This window comes from Megalops cyprinoides, chromosome 8 (genome assembly GCF_013368585.1).
Source record: "Megalops cyprinoides isolate fMegCyp1 chromosome 8, fMegCyp1.pri, whole genome shotgun sequence".
In the NCBI taxonomy this organism is placed as follows: domain Eukaryota; kingdom Metazoa; phylum Chordata; class Actinopteri; order Elopiformes; family Megalopidae; genus Megalops; species Megalops cyprinoides.
In genome coordinates, this window is record NC_050590.1 from 19826827 (window position 1) to 19854401 (window position 27575).

General features: G+C 38.7%; 1 protein-coding gene across 5 annotated transcripts in view; it reads right to left on the minus strand.

Annotated features, from left to right (window-relative positions):
* Positions 1-21025: 21025 nt before the first annotated feature.
* Positions 21026-27575, minus strand: part of LOC118781718 (phosphorylase b kinase regulatory subunit beta-like) — a 61362-nt gene continuing 54812 nt past the window's right edge. For 2 of the 5 annotated variants that reach the window (XM_036534726.1, XM_036534728.1), the window contains 6 exons: positions 25149-25351; positions 24696-24830; positions 24386-24515; positions 23993-24100; positions 23514-23654; positions 21026-23143 (listed from right to left, as the gene is read on the minus strand). In XM_036534726.1, the coding sequence (XP_036390619.1) occupies positions 22994-23143; positions 23514-23654; positions 23993-24100; positions 24386-24515; positions 24696-24830; positions 25149-25351 (867 nt within the window). In that variant the 3' untranslated portion in view covers positions 21026-22993. Of the gene's footprint in view, positions 23144-23513; positions 23655-23992; positions 24101-24385; positions 24516-24695; positions 24831-25148; positions 25352-26514; positions 26606-27575 lie in introns of all 5 variants that reach the window. The other 3 variants (XM_036534730.1, XM_036534727.1, XM_036534729.1) reach the window with 3 other exon arrangements.

A 27575-nucleotide genomic window follows, 5' to 3' on the forward strand; every position in this document is an offset into this window, starting at 1 on the left:
AGCCAGAAGAAGGGGCTTTAAAGGTACAAGTTGACATGAAAACTGGGATAGTAATCTGGTGTGCCATATCTACAGGATTATATAGGAACACATTTAGTTTGTTTTTCCCCTCTCTTGCACACCTGTGAAGTGCTGCTCCCCATGCCTCTGTGATCAGGTTTTATCATTTGTGTCAACTCCACATCTTTGAATATTAGACAGGTCTGTAGAATTCTGTTGATTATATCCATAGTCAAATCCTCAAAAAACCCCTCAAGATATTTCTCATATCTCCAATATGTTCTCTCTTAAACCATATCTGCTGTTACACACAATAATAATAGTAATAATAACAATAATAATAACAATAATAAGAAGAAAAAGAATAAGGCTACACCCATGTTGGTGTATGAGTACAGCTGACAAGTGTAAATTTATCCATATGGTATGATATCCTTTTCACTGACTTTTATGTGGTGGATACTTTTTTAGCAAGCCATAAACAAATACATATGAAACCGACTCTCGAAACATCTGTCCTTGTGTTTCCCAAGCCATCTGTGACATCAGTGGTTAAAGCATCTATCCTCCACTTCACTGTAGTGTGCAGTGTGAAAAATAGTCATACTGGTGTACGTGTGTACTGAAGGATTGCATTCCCCTCACCCTGTTGGCTCAGTGTGAGTGAAGAGGTTGTAATGGTGAGACAAGTCTAAGGTAGTATAATTGTATAGTCTAATTGATTAAAAACTAACAAGAAAATGTCAAATTTTTTTTTTTTCCCAAAACTATTTTTGAGATTATTTGCAAAAATGTCCTATAGGATTCTATGATTCCTTCTTTTTGTATTTAAAATATGGTTTGGCCATATCTGGTGTATCTTTAGCAGGTGTAAAGAAAAGTTTGTCCTCTGCATTACATTGTACTCTTGCAGACCTGTTTTGTTATAACAGCATGCACTTGCAACAAGGACAAGTGTTAATTTGTTACTGTCCTTAGTCACCTCGACTGTATTCATTTTGCTTGTCTGAGGACTCCACATTTTCCTGTTTTCATATTCTTTTAGAAAAGTTAAGTATCAGTGTCTTAGATGTTTGCTTGCTCAATCATACCTGACTATGAAACATATAGGTGACTTTGACTGTTAATCACCTAATTTTTCAGACAGATGATCTGGTGTGTGTAATAATATTATTTAATTTGTATGTAGTTAATATTTAACTTGAATAGAGTTATATTAATCATGTACACAAAAATGTTCATTGTCATGGGCTTGTCAAACCAGATTCCATTCATGGGGAAAAAAATACTTATGGAGAATAAAAAAAAAAATGATGTAGTCTGAAACAATAAATGCAGCTGTTTTTCCAAAGTACCCACTGTCGGATCACACGACTGAAAGAGACACCGTATCACAGATAGTACAACATTTTAGGTCAGTTTTACATTCTTCCCCATTCTCCTTGAAATTTTTTTCTGTCTTTTCACTGTGATTGTTATTACCAATTGTGCACATTCAGCTCACCTCACCAAAATGTCATCTGCAGTCCTGAGCTACTGACACAACTTGGACTCAAACCTGTGATGTCTTGGTCTATAGGGGTCATCCTGGGGTCAGAACAAATGCCTGAACTCACTGAGCCAGCCCATTCAGCAGTTAAAATTATTATTAGGATTTTTTTTTTAAATAATGCACTATCCACCAATCACAACACTTCCAAAAACAACACATACATAGTCATGTGTACGAAGTACCAATTAACAAAACAAGGGGGAATTTCTTTGAGGGCCATGACAACAGAAATAAAAGAATTAAAAAAAAAAATAAATAAATGATGATGGCTCCTAACCAGTTCAGTGGATAAGATGCTCACTTTGAGCGCAAGCTGACCTTTACGGTCCAGGTTCAATCCTGGCCGTGTCATTTGCCAACAGTGACCGCAAGCCCACAGTGGTGGAATAAGGCCTGTGGTTCTCGTCATCTTTGCAGGTTTAGATATCCCTTGCTCTCAGTACAAATTTAATACACCATCATGCCCTCATTTGATGCATCCCCATGTCCTCCAGCTGGAGCCAATTTTTTGTGACTTGACATGGACATCTCATGTGTATATATATATATATATATATATATATATATATATATATATATATATATATTCATTAGAATAGATATTCATAGGAAATTTTGGGCTAATTGAAAGTGAAACCCTGCCTGCATCTGTACTCACATCCCATTTGTTCCCATGCTGGCCAACAGTGGCCATCTCTAAAATGTCCACATCAGCTGTACATAAATGGCTGACCCTTTTCTTCAGTCTAGCAAAAGGCAACTGTGCCCTTTGACCTGACGATTAACTGAAATGAAACACAAATACAGGCAGCTGAAGGTCAGTCTTGCAAGATGACACCAACATCAACATTACAGACAAAAACTGTTAAAAAAAGGATGAAATTCTTTAAGTAACTATGAGCAACAGGACAGAGGTCAATCACCAGACTGCCATCACACACAAAGCTAAAAAAGGGGCCAATCATAACATCTGCCAACCAAAAAACAGACACAGCTGTATGGTAAATAGATGTAGTCAATTACAATAACCCTGAGCTGCATACTAGACACTCTTGTTCAATGGTGCCACACTCTTGTTCCACATACTACATACTGCTTACATGTTTCACACTGAAGCTGACTACAATTCACAGAATCTATCTGGGCCAGGAGACTCCAGGACTTCAGAAGTATTTCCCATACTGATATCAGCACAGGACACACTGGAGCCCTTCACATTGTCATTCACAGGCTCCCACAGCTCTGGAAAAAAACCCTTGAGAGATGAATAAGGCATGCAAGGCTTCATCCAAGTCTGACTTCTACTCCATAGTTTGAGCCTGGATCTGGCACATTCACCAGCACAGGAGGAGAAGAGCAGATTCTTTGGAACCCAGTAGCCGGACCTAGGGAGAATTGACAGATGATGATGATGATGATGATGATGTATTTCTCCCCAATGTGGCTGCTCATTGATGTGAATTACATAATAAAAAGTGCAAATCCACAGCATTCTTTGTTTGTCCCAAGCATCATGTCACTCTGCAATTCAGGGATTTATTGAAATATGAGAGTCTCCTCTATCAAAAAACCCTCTCTTTCTTTAGTAGTGCACTGTAGGCCCAGCTGTTCAGTCCAATATATGAGGACCCATAGAACAAATGTTATAACTAGGCCTTTCTGAGTGCGAAACTTTCATGTCGGCAAGATGAAAAATCAAATTACCTCATTATGCTCTCCCTTTAGCATAAGTACTGTAATTATTGATTTCAAAGAGCTGACATTTGTGACCGAGTGATCTGTTACAATGGTGACTGTTTCATCTAATCCATGTGGGCACTATGAAAGGGTTCTGAGGCAGAGGAAACATTCAACGTTGTCCACAGTGCTCTCGTGGTCTGAAGGAAGTCCAGGGTAGGCTCTTGTCTGCGATTTTCCGCCCTGATTAGTGACAATGAGCAGCGACTCTATTTGGATATGTCAGCTAAAATACGCTGGTCTCTCTGTCTGGGCATCACTGACATTTTATTTGAGACAATTCATATTATGTATACTGAATTTCAGACGTGACATCATTTTACACATGCTGTCTAAATGTGGTAAACACAGTATTATTCATTGTTTCTGAGAGTGATACATTGAGCCCCAGATATCCCTGGGAATAATGGAACCACACAGTCAGACATTGTAGTGGTAGCTGATTACTCTTTGAGGGGTGTATGATTTTATGTTTTATGTTGTGTAATTTGTATTCTACTAGTCACAAATTACCTTTGAAGTATGTGCATTTTTTAAATTGTTGAGACAATTTTGTATAAATGCTAAAAAAAATCAAGTTAGGGTACATTCCATTGTATTAATTTACCTGTGGTATCTAGTTTAAGGCAATTTTATGTCTGTGGAAATGTACAAAGACCAAAGAAAGAATAAATTTTGCTCATCTTTCTGAAATAAAACCTATCCAAAACAATGTTGCATAATACAACTTTGTATGTGTTTTAGATTTAGAGAATATACTTCTTCTTGAACATATTGATGATGGGTTTTGAGATGACTGTGTGACAATGTTGTAAATGTGTAAATGTTGTGCAGTGCTGAATAGCATCAGCATGGCATTTCAGGAGCTGTGGCATGTCCCAACAACCAAACCGATAGCCCCCCACCCCCAAAGCAGATATCCCTTACCAAGCCACTATGTAGCTTATGGACACAGAGGTAAGTAAAATGTAACAATCTTTATTACAGTTCGTAGGTTGTATACAGATTCAAATAGATTGTCCTGGAACTCAGATGCTCTTATGTTTCTTGCAGCCACAGCATGTTATATGCCACTCTCTACCTCCCCCAGAGCCCAACACACACTACAGGTAAGCACACCAATCTTGACATTTTACATACATTATAGCAGCCTTTCTCAAACTTCTTTGTCCTGGGGCCCAGTCATGTCAGACTTTGGGGTTACAACATTCCAAACACACATCAGAGACGGACAGATTTATTTTTAATTGATTTTTTAATGATTTTTTTATTATTTTATTTTGGCTGAACATAAACCACTGCCAAAACTAACAATGCCCCAATAACCTATGAATTAAAATAAATAAATAAATAAACATTCCCAACACATATCAGAGAAGGGGAACTACATAAAGAAAACTGAGTCAAGAAACCTGGATCCATGGTGGGCTTAAAACGTGCTGGCTGGATATGGGCCTACAATATTATGACTGATTTTACAGTCCCAATACAAACTTGAGAGGTTTTTATTTATTATATCTTGAGAGAGAAAGAGAAAGGATGTACCTGAGAGAAATGAACCTGAATAGCTTTTGCACGTTGTAGGCTGACCTCTAACCTACTAAATCCAAATTTATTTAAAAACATGCTTTAGCCATAAAGCACAGCGTTCTTCACGCACCATAATTTGGGTGGCAGGAAATAATGCGGTGACAAGAGATTAATGACGCCATCCTAATGCAATGGGTGCGCCTGCTTTCTCGCAACTAACTGATCGAAACGAGGAAGACATGATGACAATGTAGGGATTTTCCTTCTTGGGAAGTAAGACTCGTAGTTCCAAAGTTTAGGTTAATAGCAATTTAATAACAAAGCAAAAACTAGTATTTAATTACAGTATGAAACACACCTGGTAAAAGCAGGGCAGATCAATTACAAAATGATGTTGTATGGGTACAAGCTTTTATACCCAAACCTGAAATAAAATCCTGAAATAAAATACAGGTTCCTGTCCCTGATTGGATGGCAGAGAAACAAATGTACATTTACATATGTAACGTTTTCGAGGCTCCACAGAATCTCCTCCTTCATCCTACTCATGGGAAGGGACAGGGGTATCGCACCTCATACAGAAACAAGGGTGTGGTCTGGAAGGCAACTAAATGGTCATTGTCAACATCAAGACATGCCAATCAACTCCCTTTGTCTCTAACCCCCCTTGATAATTGAGTTAGTTTTGATTGTATTAGGTGACCATCCAAGAACACTGAAGCAGGTTTTGCATTTTCCTCACAACAAGGCCACTCAAAGCGTGTTTTCTGAGACAAGCCTATTCCGGTATTTTGTCTTTGTTGCTGTGAGGTGAGAAAAAGCTGTCTCGCAAGCTGTCTCGCACACATACGTGGAATGGATCATTGTTTTCACTGCCATCTCACTAAGATGGGACTATTCCTCAAAGCATAACAGCCAGAATTCTGACAGTGAAAGTCGGCTGAATCGCGAGTGTAGACCTGCATTGCACGAGAGTTCCAAAAGTTTATCCTGCATCACAGGTGGCAGATCACTCATCTCTGGATTGGTAAATGGATCTCGTACCCATTGCTTTTCTGAGAAATGGGATTTTGAGGGAAAGCACAACTTGAAATGGCGCAGTGTTTTGCTAAGGTGTTGAACTATAACTTCTGACACTGGTCCCAGATGCACACCCTCATCAGCAAGAAAAGACACACAATGGAACATATCGTACACACCCCTACCAACTCTGTCGGTCCAGACAGACAGCTTCTTTTTAAAGGCAATGATTTTGTCATTTGCCTGAAAAATGTCACACGGTTTGCCCTGGATCAACAGGTTTAGTTGGTTTAAATAGTCCAGTATGTCAGACAGATAAGCAAGCTTTATAACCCAGACCTGATCTTGCAGATGTGCGGCAAGACTGGACTGTTTACAAGTTAAGAACACTTCGATCTCATGTCTCAGCTCATAGACTCTGCTCACCATCAGCCAACAAATGTCGGAATGTAAGAGCAGGTGAGCATGCTCAGCACCCATCTCATCACACAAGGCAGCGAATAATTGGGAGTTCATTGCGTTGGCTTTGATGAAGTTCACGATACGGACCACTTGGTTGAGAACTTCATGCAGTTCTGTGGATAAACATTTGGTGGCAAGCAACTCTGGATGGATTACACAGTGTGTTGCCTGAACTGATGGAGATACGGCTTTTATTCTAGCTACAACCCCTGTATGCCTACCAGTCATCGCTGCTGCTCCATTCATACAGACCCCAACACAACGCTCCCACAGCAACCCATGGCCTGCGATGTACTCATCCAGCACACAAAATATTTCCCCAGCAGTTGTGCTTAGAGGCGGTTCTCTGCAACACAAGAAATCCTTGTGGAACCGGCCTTCGTAAGCATATCTTATGTATACCAGAAGCATGGCTGCATTGGAAATATCAGTGCTCTCATCTAATTGAACAGCAAACCAGTTTGATGTTTTTGCTTTCTCTAAAATTTGTGTTTCAATGTCAGCTGCCATGTCCGCAATTCTACGGCAGACTATCATTTGACAGAGGGATTTCCTTCACCTTTGCAGCAGCAGCTGGACCCAACACCACAGAGCAAGCACTGACTAGCAAGAGCATAACGAGTTTCTCCCCCATCGTGAATGGAGCCTGACATTTTGAAATGTGTGAAATTATGTATGATGCTTTTGCAAGTTTCACGTTTTCCGTCAAATTGTTTTTAAGTACTTTAGTTTGATTAGCCAACTCATTCCTTTTCCTTTTAAAGAAATCCTCTGATTTGTCTTTGAGCTGTGCATGTATTGTCTCTAAATGCCGGTGCAATTTCGATGGTTTCATAGCCTTATTGCCTAGCATGGTTTGGCAAATGACACAGACTGGCTTTGGGGGGAAGCTATCGCTGGAAATGAAACCAAATTTAATGTAGGATGAGTTGTAATTACGAGTAAATGCGCAATGTTTTGCATCTGGTTCTTCATTTAAATTAGCATCATTAGATACTGGTTGTTTCCTAAAAAAAGGAATCTAGACTTGCTTGCTTGGAACATGCCATGACTAAACTACAGCTCAAGTAGTGTGCGATTGAATGAGTTCTGAAATGACTGAGAGAACAAATGGTGCAAGTTCTCGCCGGCAGGAGCGCTTAACAGTCTAGAATCTTGAATAGAATGTTACTACTGTATTTTTGAAGGAAGAAGTTCAGTCAAGGGGGCAGGGACCTGGCGAATGACAGAAGCACCGAGCATAATTTGTCTGGAGCAGCGCCAGGGCTCTGCGGACCGGCAGTTTCCTCGGCCCATAGTTTGAGAAACGCTGCATGATAGGATTCAAAAGCTGGTGACCCCACATTACATTACATTATACACAACAAAGTGCACAGCACTATTTTATTGTACGTACAAATAAGGCTGCTTTGCACTATGCTAAAGGGAAGCTCCTTTATATACATTTACTGACAGCAAGACAGAGCTTTGGTCACACAGACATAACATATGAATTATAAAAAAGGGAAACATGGTGTTTTGTCCTGGGAAAGTGCTGACCAGGATGAGAACACCAGTGAAATAACACAAAACCTCAGTCTCTGAGCCACTGTTACAACCTGCAACTTCTCTGTCACTCCCTTGTCACTCCTCTTCTGTCTCTGTGTCTTGTAGAGGTCACCTCAAAAAGCCACCCTCACCTCTCTGCTACCACTTTGGGCCAGATAAGGACAAGCCTCCGCACTGACATCCCAATCATCATAAGCACACCAAACAAACAAAAGTTTTACCCATTTCTAGTGCCCACCACTGCCCTGCCAGTCATGGAGCTGAAAACAGAATGTTTCCCTCATGCTAGCATCCTCTCCTCTGATCCTTCCATTAGCCAACCTTCCTGCTGTTTCATTCATTTAAACACAAAACATAAAGACACAGACACACCCTACAAGATGCACAATTATGCTTAAAGGAAAAAAAGTCAATCTACAGCTGCAGTTGGCAATATCTCACCCCCCTGTGTTCCTTCCCATTTTCTTTCTAGCTGCTTAAATGAAGGGTACTTCCAGATATCCTTCCCTGCTGCCTGACTAGCCACAGGTGCTTTGCATTCAGGTGAGTAATCTCACAGTCCCACACACTTGCTCACTTGCATCCCTCAATCTCATTTTACAAAACTCATCCATCTTTGAATCAAAACTGGAGTTGTAGGAATTTGCCAGGTCATGACAATTTTTACATTGCTACCTCTGACACAAAGTACCCTTATCATCAAAGTACCAGTGGTATTTTTATTGTTGTTGCAAAATTAGGTAGTTATGTATTTGTTTTTGCACTTGGTTTTTCAATGTTAAAATGCTTATGAGGATCACACTTTATAAATGGAATCTTTGTGTTTCACCATGACTTATTCTTATGAAAGTATAGTTGTCTGTTTCTTCACTTTTATATATCCTAAATTTTGCAGGTGACCTTGTAGTCAAGCAAATTTTACTGAAATAAAAGGATGCAGCTGCTCTAAAGACATTCACACCCATGGATAAACTAGATGAGGTGAGTTTTCCCAAAACAAACAAATATGTGCCAATTAAATTTAACAGGGTGTTGGGTCTGAACCAACAATAAATTCTGTCTATAGTGAGAAACAGATGGACACTTGCTGAGTTTCCTGAGAGCAATAGCTTTGCTACTGCCTGAAATACTAAAATTTCCCAACCTTGCATCATCTGCCCAGCCTGGTCACACACCCTGTGCATTTTCCAATAGGAAGGATATTTCATTTAATGCAGCTCAAGTGTCTCCAAAGCTTGTGTGACCTGAATGCAAACATTTGTGTCAAAAAAGCAGATATAACTCCAACCAACTGTACTCATGTGAGCATGCACACACATAAACACACACACATACGAGCTAAACATTCCAGTGCAAATGCGTAATATACTTGAATGGCAAATCCATGCATTGAATGTCAGGATTATTTTATATTGGAGAAACCCTCTCATTGCCCCCTAGGTTTATATACCATTATACACCATTGCAGGAGGTTCCTTGTGTTGAGCAAGTTTAAAAATAATGAAGTGACACCTGTTATTGGTATAAATATAATAAATATCTTTTCAAGTTCAGTAAACATAATACAATAGCCAGAGAGGTAGGTAGTAAAACTACACTGTACCATATGGAGAAACACAACAACGTGATGACATATCATGCTGAATGTATTATAATCATGTCAAGTCTTTTGCTATAAAGTGTCATGAACAATATTGATCAGCTAGGCCCATAAACTCTATGATGATTGGTTTCCAGAATGAGAAGACGTATGTAAAAATATGGTGTTATTATAATAATGAATATAATGTGCATATATGAAATGTAATTGCTTTAGTTACATGTAATTCATTCAAATTGACATTCACAAATTTAAATAGCATTTTTAAATTGTCTGTAGTCAAAATTACATTACTCAATGGCTAGTTGATGTTGTACTGATTCTGTAATTTCTCCCTAATCTCTAATTCTCAAGTAATTGCCAGCAGTTTTGTTAGAAAAGTCTTCAGATTCAAGGTTAAAATTACTGTGGCATGATCATACTCATGTCTGCAGGTTTATTTCTTGTGATGCTCACAAATAGTTAAAATGTAATACTGTGTAATTTGTTTTGGAGATGTCAAAAAAAAGCATTCTTCTAAACCCAATACTGCAGTGAATCAATACAATTTATTATGAGTTAGAATCAAACGTACTGTTCTACAAATGTAAAAATAGTTTTATTCAATGTCATCAAACATCATTAATGTTGTGGTTTGGTAATGTAGACAATGTTTAATCTTCCCACAAAAAATGACTCCTTCACAATAATAAGTCAATATCCTTTTAATGTATAATGTTGCAGTCCCACAGCAAATTACTGTCTCATAAAAAGAGAAGAATGAAGTTTGATGTATTACCAGACTGTGCATAATTATATATTAAATTAGATTATATTACATTTGCTTAGCAGACACCCTTTTTGACTTACAGGGCTTTGAATTTCAGATCTTACAGATTTTGTATCCAACAAATACAGCTGTATTTTATTGTTACTGGGGCAAAGTACCACGGGTAGGGTACATTAGCATTAGTGTTATGCAGAGAAGTAAACTCTGACCCTTGTGGCTAGTGTTAACCCAACTTGCTATTCCCAAATAAAATAACCAACAGCAATACCAACAGTATTAACCCTTCTAGGTGAAGGGACTTCCTCTAAATGACCCACTGTACTATACATTACATACTGTACATACATAATAATTCATAGTTTAGCATAAACTGGTGCAATTACACTCTTTGAATTTTGACTCTCAGATGGTAATCTGCAAATTCTGTGATTTGAAAGGGATGAGGTATTGTTTACTTTGTAATGTTCAGCATTGAATTTTATTTGGAGTTGCCCCTCCCCAACCTCACCCTTGTAATGACTATAAAGGAAGATAGGTTTCATTACATGTATGTATTGTATATAAACCTTAATGATTGCATAAGCTTTTAATAGTATCAGACAAATACATAACACATTGAAATTTGCAATCACTCCAACAGAAAAGCAATAATTACAGTGCAACAGGGCTACTATTAATCTTAGAGCTAGTATCATTTCAGAACACTTTGTGCCCAGCATCATGTTCACAGCTGCTTTCCATGATACACAAGAGAGGCAAACATCTAAGATGCTTAACCTTAGACGAACTACATCCAACTCGTACAGACCAGAGTAAGCGTTCTTCATTTAATCACTTCCATAATTCTTAATCACGGGCCTGTCCGCCGCCTGTCTCGTCTCTCAGCTCTGCCTATCCCAAAAAAATCTGCAAAAACCAAACCATCTTTTGAAGATATTTTATATCATACCCCCTGTCAGTGTACAGGAAAAGACAGGGATTGGGCTGTAGGGGAAAAAAGATTAAATTAACACCAGTGACCAACAAACCAAAGCATTGAAAGATGCTATTAAAAAGAGTGACCCTTAAGCTGCTGGTCACTGATCAGATGAAAGAGGGCTGGTTTGTAACTGTTTTTTTTTTTTTGTCCTGATAATCATTTATTTGAGGACATGAACTCTCCTTGTCAGGCAGACGCAGGTGAATCCTAAGACTTCACAGTGAGATGGGACAGAGAGAGAGGAAGCTCTAAAGGAAATGCCTACATTAAATCAAAAACTTTCAGAGTTTCTCCTTCTTTTTTCACAAGGAAGTAGCTATGTATGTTAGTGTATATCTATAGCATATGTGTCTGTTTTTCCTTTTCCCCACCCCTTTTCTATATTTGTCAGCATCATTGTCACAAGAGAAGACCTGTGATGTACAGATGAATTCTAGAGAGCTGAATCTGAAACAATGCTATTACTTCATTCTATTAATTCAAGAGATATGAAAATATGGAGAGATCTGGTGGGTGCCTACATTTTGCAGTTGTCTGAGTCAGGTTTGCAGGCCTGTGTGTGTGTGTGTGTTAAAGCTTTCAGTCAAACAATCAGAAAGTATATTGATCAGTAGATTAAACTATTCTTTGAAGCTTTCAACACGAACATACTCTCTGCGATTTAAAGTGGTGTGCTAGAATGCCAGAACAGTGGTATTGCCATTTTGTCACTAACAAACTCATTGGAGTTCCCATCCTATTGTGTTCAAACTACAGTGACAGTTAACATGGGCTGACACTTTGAGTTTTAATTAAAGAGGTGGTTGTACCATACATTTAAAATATATGTGGATGTTTTTTTTCCTTTTCTATATAGATCTGTGTGTTTAGCTTCGTAGCTAAAACGGCTTGTTAGCTTCGTAGCTAATACAGCAGAAAAAGTCTACTTCACTGTCATCATTTTTTTCTCCTTTTTCGATTTTCTCCCCAATTTGGCATGGCCAATTCCCAAAATTCTAGAATGTCCAATTTGTTATCATTCGGTCTCATTGCATAACCCCCACTGTCAATCTGGGAGAGCATGGACAACCACATGCCCTCCTCCGAGACACTGCTTCTTTTCGCCATGCAGTCTACAAGTTAAGCTAGCACAGAGATGAGTCAGAGGAAGACATTTCATATTTCGTATGTATCTCCGGCGGAACGAAGCCAATGTGTTCTGCTTGTGAGCTCCCAGTCACTGTCAGCTAATGACATGGTTGGGTTCGAACCCGGGCCGTAGCATTCAGCCTACACTCACAACAAGTGCTTTTACCGACTGAGCCACTCAGGAGCCCTTCACTGACATCATTTTAACAATTTGCAGGCCCCTAATGAATGCACAAGGTGAGATGAAGAAACCTTCCTTTATCTACCCACCACATAACCAGCTGGATGAACCCAAATTCTTGGCCCTTGGAAATACTTTTTCATTAGATAGCCAGGTTACCTAGAATTCTTTCAAAATTACATTGGAGTGACCAAAGATGCTCACTGTTAATTCTAAATGCTGACAAAAGTACGGTGGTAAAAGAGATAGCATTTGAGATAGCATGTAGCAGTGGATGGAGGCATGGAGCAGCCATTAGAGGTGAGATTTGCTTGGGAACAATGATGTTGACATGGGCTATTGCATCATGCTGGTGTTTCTTTTAATGCTTTCAGTGGATTTTAATATTGTCTACATTAGGTCATTGATCTTAATCAATATATTGGAATGAATTGAATCATTGTTCTGTTTGTTTGTTCACTCGTTACTATTTCCAAACCCAATCATGCCATGGAAAACCCCAAACCTCACTGACAATACCATTGGAAAGATCGCGCAGTCATCTTTAAATCAAATTGGTAAACTTGTTTGGCACTGCCACCTTGTGGTATTTTACAGTAACTGTAGTCAAGAATGTGATTTATAATTTTGATGGTCAATGCAATGTTATATATTATTTAGTGTGTTTAATATGGCTGTACTTTTATTACCCAAGGTTATGCAAAACCATTCAGCTGTAAGTAATACTGAGAAAGGTTAATAGCCCATTTGACTGCTTCAATGCACGAGTCCATATGATATAGCTAAGATTTTAACACCTGAACTGGATTTGGATATAAAAGGCTAGGGACAGTTTTTCATCCCATTCATACTTCTGCAGTCAGGTTACTGTTATTCAAATGAAGGAATTCTCTCAGCAAAAAGCAAAAAAAAAAAGCAAAAATATATATTCTGCAACATTCTTTAGGCAGATTCCCTTTTTCAGGTAGGCTGTGATTTGGACAGGTGAGAATCTGCTTCAGAAATCAAAAGATGTGAGGGGGCAGGGAGGGTATGTGGTCTCAAGCCATCCTTGCAGCAGAAGAAAGCGGGAGGTATCGAATGTTGAATTTTCCATCCCCAACTACAGCACATCTGTGAAGAATGGAGGTAAAACCATATATCCCACTGTATAAATTCTCCCCATCACAAGAACCTTCTTTTCTTTTCATGATGAAAGGCATATAAGAGGCTTTCCAAAGATGTCCCCAGTTCTATTTGCCATGGCAATACCCTACCCCATGTCATTTCCAAATCCCTCTGACCCTCCAACTCCCACTGTGAGTCAGCTATTGTCAGACGAAAGACAAGAATGCTTCCTTCATCTCCCACTGTTTTCCATCTCTCGTACAGGATGCTGGGACAAACATCAACAGGGCTTTCCCATTCCCCAAATATTACAGGCTGTCTTGATTCTGAGCTACTGAAGGCATTTTAGGTAAATATTACAGGTAGCATTACAGAAGGTAACAAACATTTCACAGCATATCTTGAAGTCATAACGCACAAGTATGTAATACACCTGTGTGATAATGGCACCTTGGCCACCATCAGATGTTATATGTACTGTTAGTGAGAAATGTGGCAATGCTGAGAAATCCCATAGAATCCAACAGTGCACACCAAAACTGTATCCAGACTATTACATCTTTCCATTCTTTTTCACCTGGGTCATACACAAACAGACAAGACAGCACCTGTAACCATCAACTTGAAACTGCTAACAAGACCAAAATCCCCTCATAACATAGTGAGGCAACAAGGGCTCTCCCCAAGCTGTTTACATAATAACTGTGATTAAAGTAGCCTGGCCATGTTCTGGCAGGCACAGTCAGGCCTACCTGACAGATAATTATTTACCTCGCAGAGCAGCAATGTCAGCCAGTCTATGGCCTCTCATCAACACCTTGCCTGATATGTGTTATGAGTGACCAAATGCCTGTTTACTGTTGCATACACTAAGGAAGAAGATATTTTCTACATTCTTCCATTTCTGTCCTGAATGAGGTATTTGGAGTTGAGGCCCCTGGGCCTCAGGCTATAAATAATTATCAGTTTGATCTACAATGAAGATGCTGGAACTTTCTATAAACATGTGCTACACCATAAAGCTCACATGCACTCCTTCATCTGAATGTATAGAACAGACAAAGGGAGAGCCACATATTTTTGGTCTTATAGATAGGAATACAGTGAAACCCTGGAAATGATTATGGAAAAGTCCAAATAAAAAGCATTCCATGGGACAATTTCCTGCTGATGATGAATTTGCTCAAATAAACATTTTACTGTCTGTTCTTTTGTGATTTTTTTCCATTCCTTTTATTTGTTTTCAGCAACAGAGGCTGTCAGCAGAAATCCTATAGTAACACTCTGCCTCACATGAAGAGACAAATACGGCAGCATTTGCTACAGAAGCTCCAGAGTAGGGATTTCACTACAGCGGCCATTATTGTATCCCGTGGGAGTTTTCTGAGTCAGTGAGCTCAGCCTCACCCAAAAACAGAGCAGCCCTTGAAATATAGGGGTGTCTCTTGGTACAGATCCTGAAGAAACATCTTGACAGAGGGGGCTAATGAAAATAACTAGAAAGAGCATAGTGCCACTGTAATAATGTACCTTGAATTTTGTAGCTGTTTCAATGTTCTGCACCAAACACTTAATAAATACAGTGGAAATGTCTGTCTGTGTGCCTTTATCACTGCATGTCTGTTGGAAGCCATTCAGATGACATCAGCTCTGTTGATATATATGGTGAGGGATTAAAGGAACACTATATGGCCTCTTCTGCCTACAGATTATGACTAGACTCTGAGGCGTCTGAATGATCATTTGTGAATAATATTACTGAGAGAGAATACCACTCGGTCTAGGTGCAGGTCTAGATGTAGTATTTATAAATGACATAATCTAAAGCAAGAAATATGATTGGTTATGGTCGGGTGTGGTGTATTCTTTGGAACAAAAATTTTAGTAACATTCGGTGGACAGCTAAGGATTTACGTAGCAGTGTGAACTGAGTGAAATCATGGGGGGAAATCATTTAACTGTCTGTGTGTGTGTGTGTGTGCGTGTGTGTGTGTGTGTGTGGGGGGGGGGGGGTGGCAGTGACCTTTTTTACTCAGCAGCATCCACAGGGGCAGCGAATAAGAAAGAGCTGGGTGCTGTATGAGATATTGTCCATAAAATGACTGAGCACCTCAAAGCCAAGGATATTTAGAGATTCAAAAAAAGAGAATTGGGCCCAAAGGGTGATAAAAAAAGAATTTTTTTTTAGTGTTTCCCAAGAGGGAATGCAGAAGTCCAACAAATCAAAAGCTAAAAGATCATCTTATAATATGATCATACCATTTTTGACTAAAATATAACAAGAATGAATTGAAACAACGACATACACACATCCTTATGTAAATTTGCATATCCTGTATTCCTTTCTATGATTTATGGAATCAAACCATTTCAAACTATTTTCAAATATTTTCTATTATTATTATTATTATTATTATTTTCTTATAAAGATATATAAAAATAATTTTTTTAAAAATCTGTACAGCATGTTTACTGCGATCTCCATAGTAATCCCTTTTTTTAATTTGGACAGTCTTTCAAATTTCTGCATTCTCTTGATGTAAAGGAAAGGTCCATAATTCTGTCCCCTGGAATATTTCTTAATAGAATTCATAGGGGGAGACTACATTGTGATGAGAAAAAATGGGCTAATCCTTACATTCCTCTTCACAAACTACAGCATTACACAGTGAGCACTCAGTTTTATGGAAATTCGACCTTTGCTTGCCCACTTTCCACAAAAAATCATTTTCAAACACTAATCTTATGTAGTATCTTCGTAACCTCCAAGAGTGCATGTTTTTGAAAACATTATTTGGTGATCGTGACATTCGGGGAGTTGAGTGGTGGAGGCCAGCAGATGGAGACAGAGCCCCAGCTTCCTGAGTTCCTTCCTCCGGCCAACTATCACACTTGTCAGCAATTCGCAACTCAACATACCTGCAAGCCATCACTTGATCAGACTGCACCCTAAAGAAGAGCAATATAGTACCCTGGGTGTGACTGCCTAGAAGGAAAGCACTAGAACCAGGGTTAGGGCAGCTCAGCTAAGAAACAAACACTACTGGAATTTCATTTATTCTTTCTTTCTTTCTTTGTGGACTGAGGATATTGTTTGTGGTAACTTAGTCTTTTTTGATGAACTGCCTGCTGACTGGGTTTTGAAGGCCAAACTAGCAGACACATCCCTAATTCACTCTGTTCTGGCCTTAATTTTATCCCTCCCTAAACAAATACCAGCAACCAAGGTGTTATGTTACATGATGTAAAAGATCAAAGTGAAGACATAACACAAAAAAAATTGGGGGCGGGGGAATCTGCATCACCGACGATGCAGCGGACTCCAGAGGTCAAAGTGAAAACATGTAGATGGATTGAAACAAAATCAAAAGCAAATTTACAAATATCCAAGTTAGCCAAACTAATGGGCAACTGGGCCTGTCCAGCACTTTTATAAGTGACCTTATGCATGATGTTAAATGATTAATTAACTCAGGAACTGTGTTGAAGCACCTGATTTTAGTATACTTTGTATCCCTCATTTACTCAAGTGTTTTTTTTTTATTTTTGGCAGTTACCTGCATATAACAGCATGCCTTGGAAGCTGAGATGTTTGACATTTGACATTTAACACAATCTGAAATGATATGTCAGATCTTCAGAATTTTTGGCCATCAGTGAACTATGTTTGGACTTGTGCATATTCATGTTTTCACTTGATTTTAAAAGAGAAGACCCATTGGATATAAAATAAAGATCTGCATTTCTTTATTCCCTATTCTATAACATCTCTAAAATGATACAACAAAATTACAACACAAAACACAAAACTGTGGTATGTGATATTGTTTTCCATTTAAATACTGTATGGAGAGTTACATTGCAATAGACATGTCTCCTATACCAACAGTGTTCATTCTAGTTTTCATTCTGTTGGTAATACTAGCTATCCACTGCCTCTTGTGGGAACACACAATGTGAATGTGCAAGTCTGTCAGAACTGATGGGACATTTCCAAGGGATAATTTTGGGTTTCAGTCATAAATTTTTTTGGACCATCACAAGTCTGGTGTTAAAGGAGAGAAGCAGAAATCATAGATGCTCTTCACTGCCAAAATTATGACAAGACACCTCTAAGAATGAACTGTTCACTCCAATTCAGAGTCAAATCCTAAAATCGAATATCCTTCTCTTTTTTGTTGTTGTTGTGGTGTTTTTCCAGGAAAAAATATAGTCTTTGTCCTTGATATGACGAATGACTGTATCTCAGGGTATGATATAGAAACCTTCCATGTGGATAAATAAAAATCAGGATTGCAGACGCCAGTTTACTGTTTGTATCTAGAATGTAAGAACTTCTTTGTACACCTTTCAGAAGCCTATACTGAAGCATAAGGGAAGTTCTAAGAGGATATCTCTCAATGTGCTCATATTAACTGTGAAAATGTCTATGGTATATCAATTGTTTTCCAATAATTGCAGTTGAATGTACCAAAATATACCATTTGATGCTGAACCAGTGATTTTTCTTCTCTTACAGCTCAGACCCATGGTCTGACCTCAGTGGGATGTAGAGGCAGTGGCTCACTGTTCTAGCTGTAAAACCAGATCTTAAGGCTGTTTTGTGTTTAATCCAGGTGAGTTCTCTGGAAGGGCACAACCAACTGCACACAACCGTAATAATAGAAATAAAAAAAAATCCACGATGAAAAGTCTGAATGTACTGGAATCCTTTAGATTCTGTGAATGTACCAACATACCAAAATATAAACATTATTCATTTTGGATTTTGTTGTTAACTTACAGTACAAAGAGCAAAGGGAAAATGTATAAAATAATAACTATGTGACCGTAACCAGACCAGACCTGTTAGGTTGTCATTGGACTCATTCAAAGCATAAGCAGTGCTATGTCACCATACTGTACAGAATACCAGGAATATAAAATCTGCCTTAATGACTACCAAATGTGTTTTCTTTTTCAGGTAAATGCAAAATCAGAATCCTGATAATAGCTTTAATGTTTAATCTAAAAATGGAGGCACTTTAGTAAACATTTTAAGCCAAAATGTGAGAGAGGTGACTGAAATGGCTGTTCTACTCTGTGTTAATGCATTCTTTGATAAATGGGAAAATTTCACTAATGTGAAGAAAAAAAAAGGTAAAAATATGTTTCCTTTTGGGCAGTATTGACATTTGTTCTGAGCAACATCACTTAGTGAACCGTTTTCATGGTTACACATTGCTGCCCCCTAATGGATACATGGTAGATTTATTTTTTCTTTCAACCCCTACCAATTACCAATTGTTCGGCAGCAAGCTAATAAGCAGCCCTACCTCAACAAATTAAGCATGAACTTTCTACTGTATTTAGAGTACTGCTATTAATGACCCCTATTAATTTTGCAAATACAATAGGAAATATACTAATTAAAAACTAATTAATTGAATAATTGAAATAATTATAATCAAATCAAATACCCACTTCAGGTGTTCTGCAGTATAAACACAAATCCTGCCACTGTAACTCTAAATTAAGTGATCAGTGTGAGTTCCCTTAGAATGAATAACATAATGTCATAAGCCACTTATTAGACATGAAGATGTCTACAGCTGAGCTGGCAAAGTCATTCACTCTTTTGCATCCTTCCCCCATATACATCTCCCATTCAGTGTGTGTTTGCAAAGTGTACATTTTTATATTATCAGCAAACAGGCGGACAACTACATTTTCCACTTTCTGTCAACCTATTGTCCTTTTATACCTTAAAGCGTAATCTTAAGCATATTTTAATTCATTCAATCATAATTCATTCAATTCAATCCAAATTTCATGTTTCATGTTCATTTCACATCAATAAATTAGAGTGCAGGATGGTTACATGGGCTAATATGTCCATTTGCATGCAAGCAGGGCTAATGTTTTATGAGGTGCTGATGTGTTTACTGCAAATTAAATATTACTGATAAGTGTCATACCTTAATGTTTCTCTTACAGATCATTGTTAACCACTCTCTGTATATTAGTATGGTATAAGGTAACTCTAAATGCTAGGGGTTATTGTGTGTATTGCAGTGTTATTCAATGTTATGCCCACCTGTATCCCATCTCCTCGTCAGCCCAGCACTATATATTCCCTGCTTGTCTCTGTCTTGTTGCCAGTTTGTCTCAGTTTTCTGTTACACTACCAGCCTTTTTCCCTGTTCTGCCTGCCAGTTGTTGTTGACCTTGCCTGTTTTCCCGACCACGATTTCTGGATCTGATTTTTTACTGTTCGCTGTGTTTTCCTGGCTTTTTGACTTCGCCTGTTTTTGTCCCCGTTTTCCAGATTTTAAATTGGACTGAAAAAAATCTTTTGTGCATCCTCCATCTCTGCGCCTGAGTCCCTGCCTGAGCCCTGACAATTAGGCTCTGTGTGTACATTAATATGATATAATGTAGTTGTGGTGCTCTTACAGATGGTTGCTATGCAATGTAAACATGTTTATCATTCAGTAATTTCCCCTTTGTAGACAAAACAATAAAAATCACAAAGAAGAAATATCAGAAATATGTAACAACACACCAAATATATATCTATAGTACTCTTCCTCAACATGGTTTGGGCTAACTGCTAGGTCAGGAAATGCTTTCAGTCCTCTTTACATTATGCACAAGTGGGAATGTGAGTCACAGTGGGGTATGGTGTGAAGGGGGAGCTTTCACCTGTCCAAATAATCTGTCATGCAAATTCTACTTATAAATACTATTATATGTGTGTAAGTGCAACACAAAATATTTGGAATTGCCCATGAAGGTACTATGTAATTGCATGTAAATACAGCTTTATTACATGGTACTCACATAAGTTGTTCCACTATTATTCCAGTGAAATAAGGGCAGTGTATTGTAAAGTTGGACCAACCACTGTGTGCATTTTACCAGGAACAAGAAGAAACAGTGGCTTTTTTACTTTTACCTCCCCCTCTGACTATGTTTAACTGCCCTGTACTTGACCATAAACCCATAAACCTTCATGGGTGAAATGCAATAAAACAACAGGTTACTCTTGCATTGGAGTTTTTTGTTGTTGTTTCATTCGCGTTTGCCTATAGTGGGTGAATGAGGTTGAGAGGGGTTAAATGTTTTTAGATCCAAAACACATTTACCTTTCATGTCTCTTTCAGCATGTCCTTCCATAAATGGGAGATGAGAGGGGAGGGAGGCTGTCAGAGCGCATCAGTGCAAATGTGCTGTGAATCATAACATTGCGGAAAGAGACTATCGATTTGTTACCATGTCTGTGTGCACCCAGTGACTCTAGCTAGTACTGTACTCAGGACAGTGGAATTACAAACAGGACAGTGGAGAAGAGACAGGTAGACACTGGAGAAGAGACATGTAAAATGCTTTAAAGCACCATTTTATTGCTTCTAACAAAACTCAAGTTGGACTATAAACTACAAATAACTTTTATGTATGTGCTATGAGTTTCATAACAGCATATAAAGATTTAACAGGGGATAAAATTGTTCTCAGTGTTAAGGCAAGGACTTCTTCTCATTTGGATGGGGAGAAAATAAATTCTTTTTTTCCTGACCTGTTAGTTATGACTAGAAGCAGATTTTTTGGTTCCTGTTCCCTCTGTTCTCATAACCCTTCATATAGCAAGCTGGCTAATTTTGTGACATAATCTTCCAAATGATATGTTTTCAGGACATCCAATGACAGAATTAGTTTGACAGCTGCATGCAGTTCAAACCAGAAAAACAAAATAATGCACACAAATACACTCTCCACATTTAAAATTTAACTCCAAATCATCCCAACAGCATGCTGTTTTTATATATATATATAAATTTACTGAACAGGTTGAACAAGATAATGGCATATTCTCTGGACGATTGTGATATTATGGAATTCAGTCAAATCAGTTACATTAAAATTGAGCTTGAACGGTGTGCAGTTAAACAGAGTATCTCATTTTAGTTAACGTGAATGAACTGTACTGTTCAACGGCTATGTCTCCTTTGCTCCTTAGCCATCCTTGCTCCTTTGCCATCCTATTACTGCCACTGACTTGTAAGAAGCAAGTTACTGCATAATCCTATCCAGTTTAATTTATAATATCATGTCTCACATTTTGTTACCCATTTGCAAACCCACAACTCTCCACATGGGAAAACAAGCTGCTCAGTATTGGCCTGGAATAAAAGGTAAATTTTACATCATATATGGCCTAAGAATGTCACTTACTCTGAATATGGGTTGGGTTTTCTTCAGCGTATTCTCCACATTCAGTTTACTGAACTCTATCATTGCATGTGACCATTTACAATGGTTTTACGTAAAGCCTTATTCCCTTAATGCATTCAGACTAGGAGGTTCTTCTTCTGAGAAATAGTCTCAGAGTTGTTTTGCTGTTCAACATGAAATCAGTATTTTTCATTTTTCTCCTTGGTGTCCGCAAAGCTTATGAGCAGAATTTTGTTGTTGTTGTTGTTGTCAGACTGTATATATAGATGGTATTGTCCTACATTCCTCCTTTAAAGCATTAATAAGCTCCACTACCAAAGTGGGCTGTCTTAACTTTTCCCTAATTCTGCATTTGGTTCTGTTGGTTTGAAGTCAAAGTTCTGTGCTGTGACCACTACAATATTTTGATGTGACTCTCTTCATCACATGTAGTCACACTTGTAGTGACACCTGTTTTCATGCAATCAAATGTTATACCCCATGACTTTGGAAAGGACAGAATATATACATAATATTATTACAAAATGTATGTTTGCTGTTTTAATTTAGGTGATCTCTCTCCATTCCTAAACATTGTTAATAAAATAACACCAAACTTCATGCTGTGAGAACCACTCAAATTTTACTTTCACACTTGTCACCTACAGCCAGCACATCTATGATATCTGATTGGCACAATGTTTGTGATGAGAAAAGGAAAGTGAAATGGCACATAACCTAGTTCTGAAAATTGACTGCCAGACAAGAAGAATGGCTGACACCAACTCAAGTAAAACTGACAAGTGGCTTTGTCAGTAAATATACCCATTGCATTTAAGAGGAATCTCTTATCAGCTCTAAAACTCATACAAACCAGCAAACAAACACTACCCAGAAGCACTTACAGCCAAACATGCATTCACCAAATCTTCTGGCTGCCCCTGATAAGCTGCATTTTAAAATAGCCAAGGCGCCAATGAGTTTGGCTTAGCTTGCCTTTATTTAAGTCATACTGCAAATACTCAAAACACACCTTGCCATGCCATGCAAAACATTCTTGTGTTGTTCAAAGACATCTTTCGGGATATTAGAATTACAGCATATTCTGTGGAGCTTTCTCCTTGACTTTCATGTTTTTGTTTGGCCAATGGAGTAGGCTGCTCTTGTCCTGTGGGGTGCAGTGGAGCTTAGCTGACAGAGCAGGGGTCATCCTTACTAGGCTTCACTTCTCCCTGGAGCAGCAGGATCATAACAGCTTTGGTCATGTAGCTGGAGGTGCCACGTTTCCCCAAAGGAGGGGTGTTGTAGAATGCTTCCATGTCCTCCTGTGAAAAACACTGAGGTGAGCAAGAGCTGTTACTATTTTCCAAATTACCTTTTGTAGTGCAATGAGATTACAGTCAGATACATGAATGCAGAAGTCTACATATAAACTGATCCTGATGGGTAATTGTGCCTGGAAAAGTCATTGTCCTGAACCATAAAAAAAAAAAAAATCTCAAACAAACCTACTCCTGCTCACAGACAGAGGAATAGACCATCCCATAATGCAAATCCCCTTTTATGGTGTGGTTTTATAGTGACTACATGCAGAAAAAGGGAAATTACATCATCTCAGAGCCTGTAGGGCACACACCATGGCAGGGATAAACTGGTACTGGTACATGTGTTAGTTCTGGCTGCTCCGGCACTAGTGGGAGTACCCACCTCTTTCTTGACCCCCTGAGGCTTGCCATGGTCCCTCTGGAAGTCATTAAAAGCCTCTTTGACCAGAGAGTCCAGGTCTACTTTTTCCTGGAACTCCAGCTCGGGATTTCTCTCCAGGATAATAGACACAACCATCAGCAGCTAGAATTATGTGTGGGGGAAAAAAAAGAATAAGGATAAGCAAATAAGCAATATGATAATATAAGGGAACCCCAAACCATATGAAAGCCCTCTGAAACACGTGACAACATGCACAGCATCATGATCCAAATCATCATTCACTGCCACAGAAGCAATCAGAGAAAATCAGAGAGCATCTGCAGCTGTTCCCTGAAGAAATTATCCTTAAATCATAACTGTAATTCATATCTGATTCGAGCTTGAAATAAACATCTGAAAATGATCAATGGGAAAGTTTTGCTGGTTGTAAAAAGCCCAATCCACATCAGAAGCCCGAAGAATGGAATACAGAATCCTACCTCAACAATTATCTGCCTGTACTCAGGTAGAATGATGTTCTTTAGCATGTCCTCCACAAGCAGAGAGAAGTTCATTTCGTACATCGTCATGTCCGACAGGGTGGGTTGCTTAAGTGGGAGGGTAGATAAAGGGATATTCTCTTAACAAAACCTTGGTGAATTCATCTCTGAATGTTTAGAACAACTGATTGCACAGCACCACATGGGATAATTTAATCATAATCAGGTAAAATTCCTGCTAGGACCTCCTCAAAACAGATTTTCATTACAGGAGATTTCATTTGGGAAATGTTCCATGCAATATAGTTGCGAGACACATGGCACTGGCACATTACATTTTATGTTATTGGCCAACTTTGACCTTAAGCAACTAATTTTTAAAAAATGTTGTACCTGTGGGAGATGCACACCGGCAACAACAATGCCATTGTGGGTCCTCTCCAAAATCTGCCAGACCCGGTCGTAAAAACCTAGAGGTGTCCTGTTGAGAGAGCCATCAATCTGGCGCCTGTTCAGCCAGGTCCTAAAGAAACCAGAGGGGGTGGAAATTACTGGTGAATAATAGACAAGAAATACATCTTCTGTGTTTGCAGACACGTTATTTGAATTACCGCAATGCTCAATCAACCTAGAATTACATTAATGCACACTGAAGGAAAAGCTCTGCAGGTGTCCATGGTAACCTGAGTGACAGTAGTCTTACCTCCCAGTCTGCTGTGGCTGGAGCACATCCAGGAGCAGCTGTTTGACATCACTGGGAGACATCTGGTATATGTCTTGGGGTGGCATATCTCCTGCCCTGATCTCCAGCTCATGCTTCATGGCTTGCACAATCCAACTGTACAGGAATAATACACTGTAAATTCCAGTACTGAAAACATGTTGTTTAAATGAAAATATAAAGAACACACATTAAACAACAGTGATGGAATACTGAAATTTTTTCACTGATCCTTGTAGACCAGAGCAAACATAGCCGTGACTACATAAAGCAGACTTGCATTTCAAAAACAGCTAAAATGCCAAAATAACTTCAAAATAAACTAGCATACAAATTCAGGAAAATATACTTACAGGGACACACACAAACAAACAAATCCACCACAGTGAGCGATTGAAACATCTAAATTATAAGTAATTCTTCTGTGCTTCATACCCGATCCTGATCTTGAGCATGCCACTGAAGAGCTCGGGGTTGTTGGAGATGATCCAGCCGATGTGGATGACCAGCTCCTGCTGCAGCACAGACTCACGCTCGTCATGGGGGCTGCACTTGCTGTAGATGATGTCTTTGATGACCGCTGGAGATAAGGGGTTTGAGATCACCTCCTCCTCCTGCCCAAATATCCCCAGTGTCACCTGGCAAAGGAGAAGCATGCCCAGCCTGTATCGGATTTTTCCATTCCATTTTATTACTTGGGGGATGACTCATAGTATTCCAATTATTGAATGTAATCACTCAAAATTGATTCCTCTTTTATGCGGACAAAAAAGAAACCACCTAAAATTGTTCCAGGAGCAGACTGAACCCTATCAAGTTCAGCTATGTCATCTTTCAGCAATAACTGGGGGCCCACAGTGGTAGAACAAATCTGCTTAGTCCCGCCAGGGATAGGGGTGGGTGGATGGCCAGGGTCTCTTCATCACACTACCCTCAGCGACTTGCTGGGCTGCAGTGGAGTAGTGTGTATCTACCAACTGGTGCCCACTTCACAGGGGGATTTCTAATGTAAAAAAAATGCATTGCCTTGGCCTGACAGTGTATCAGAGGATTGCATTCATTTTGCCCTGCACTCCTGCATGAGTGAGATGAGCCTAATGTGTACAACTGGCAGTCATAAAGTTGGATGTAAATGGGATAAAAAAGCAAAACACATAAGCATGGATTACTTGAAAATTTTTTTGCTTTTAAAATTAATTAAACTGAATAGCACCACCATCCCCGGCTTCATTAAGCCAAATTTCAATCTTGACCTCTTCATGTTCAACTGATTCAGCATCATTGAGGCATTAAGCCACATTACGAAGCATTACCAGTGAAAATAAGCTAAGATTAAGATGTCAAAGTAGGCAAAACCTAAAGTGAGAGTCTCTAGTCTAAAAAGACAGTGCAAGGATAAGCAGACAACAAATCAGTTGAGAAGTCACAGTATCATCATAAAACACGCAAACTAAACAGCACAGGGTAAACATGGAGGCCTTGCTGAATTGAACATCACACCATTAGCAGCCCAGGTACAAGAGGCAGAGGCAGTTGGCGTTAGCAAGCAGACAATGGAACATGCACTACACTGGATGTATTTCCTACAGAGTCATACAAAGAGAAGCATTTTAAGGGAATATGCTTTGCATCAGTAAATTTTAATTTTAAAAAATGTAGAACATTTTGACATATAGCTGATCAGTGAACATTAAAATTTATTCTGTTACAATAACATAGTTTTTTGTAATGCTTACCATTTTAAATATTTAAGAAAATTCTTTGAAGACAATGTCACCAGTTAATGTCGTTTTCAACTTACCTGCTTCCCATGAACTAAAATGCTAGTAATAGAGGGAGCGAGGCTGTCCACTAGTTTAGTTAACAGACTGGCAGCCAGTCGTACAACAGACCTGGTGGACAGAGAAACAGGGAGATCCTCAAAGAGGTCAAAGCATATTGATCATTCTGAAAAGGTCACAGTACACAGTACTGCAAAGATCTATAGGACATATGGGAATTGTGTTCTTTTTACATTTATCATTATTCCTCGGATATTGCAAAGAAGTTTAAGTAACTACACAGCTAACTGGAGAAAAAAACACTGCATCTCAGGGAAATGATATAGAGAGGCGGCTATGTCAGAATCAGTTTAACTATCTCTAGCTTGATTATTTCAAAATCAACACTTTGATAACTGATTATCATGGTCTTTAAAAGGTACTGCCACCTTCTGGCATTTGCATTGTATGTCATGATACTAGGAACACTATTTATTAAAACTTACCTATTTTGCAAAAAAATTGTCACCACTGTCTATTTCAACAGAGAAAGGATCGAAAAGCCAATTCATTATTGCTGAATATTACACCCCTGTTAAATGACCAGTATGTATCCATATTTAAATGCATACTGTATTGAACCATAAAGCACAGGTTTTGTGACAGTGACATTAGTATTCACAAGCCTCAGGCCAGCCAATTAAAAAGACTCAAACTTCATCTAGAGCAGCTATGGCTAAGAAGCTATGGCTTTTTTTGGCTTTTTAAAGCTGGTTCAAGTACTGGTTCTGCCTGTCTCCTCAGACACAGCCAATTCATTATTCACATTAATTTGATAAATGGAGCAGCAACGTATTTTAGTGCTCACTAATTTATGATTAAATAATGTGCAAGAGCAACTGTGTATCACAGAACATGTCACTCCGTAACTGATTGATTCCTACTACTATGCTGCCTATCCTCTGGTGTATTATAGCAAGCAGTACATTAGGGCACGTAGCTCCATACAAAACAAGAAATTTTCTTTTGTATTATCGGCTGATCTTACGGAAGATCAAATCTACAGTTCTACATGATAATCTAAGCAGATTTATAATAAAAA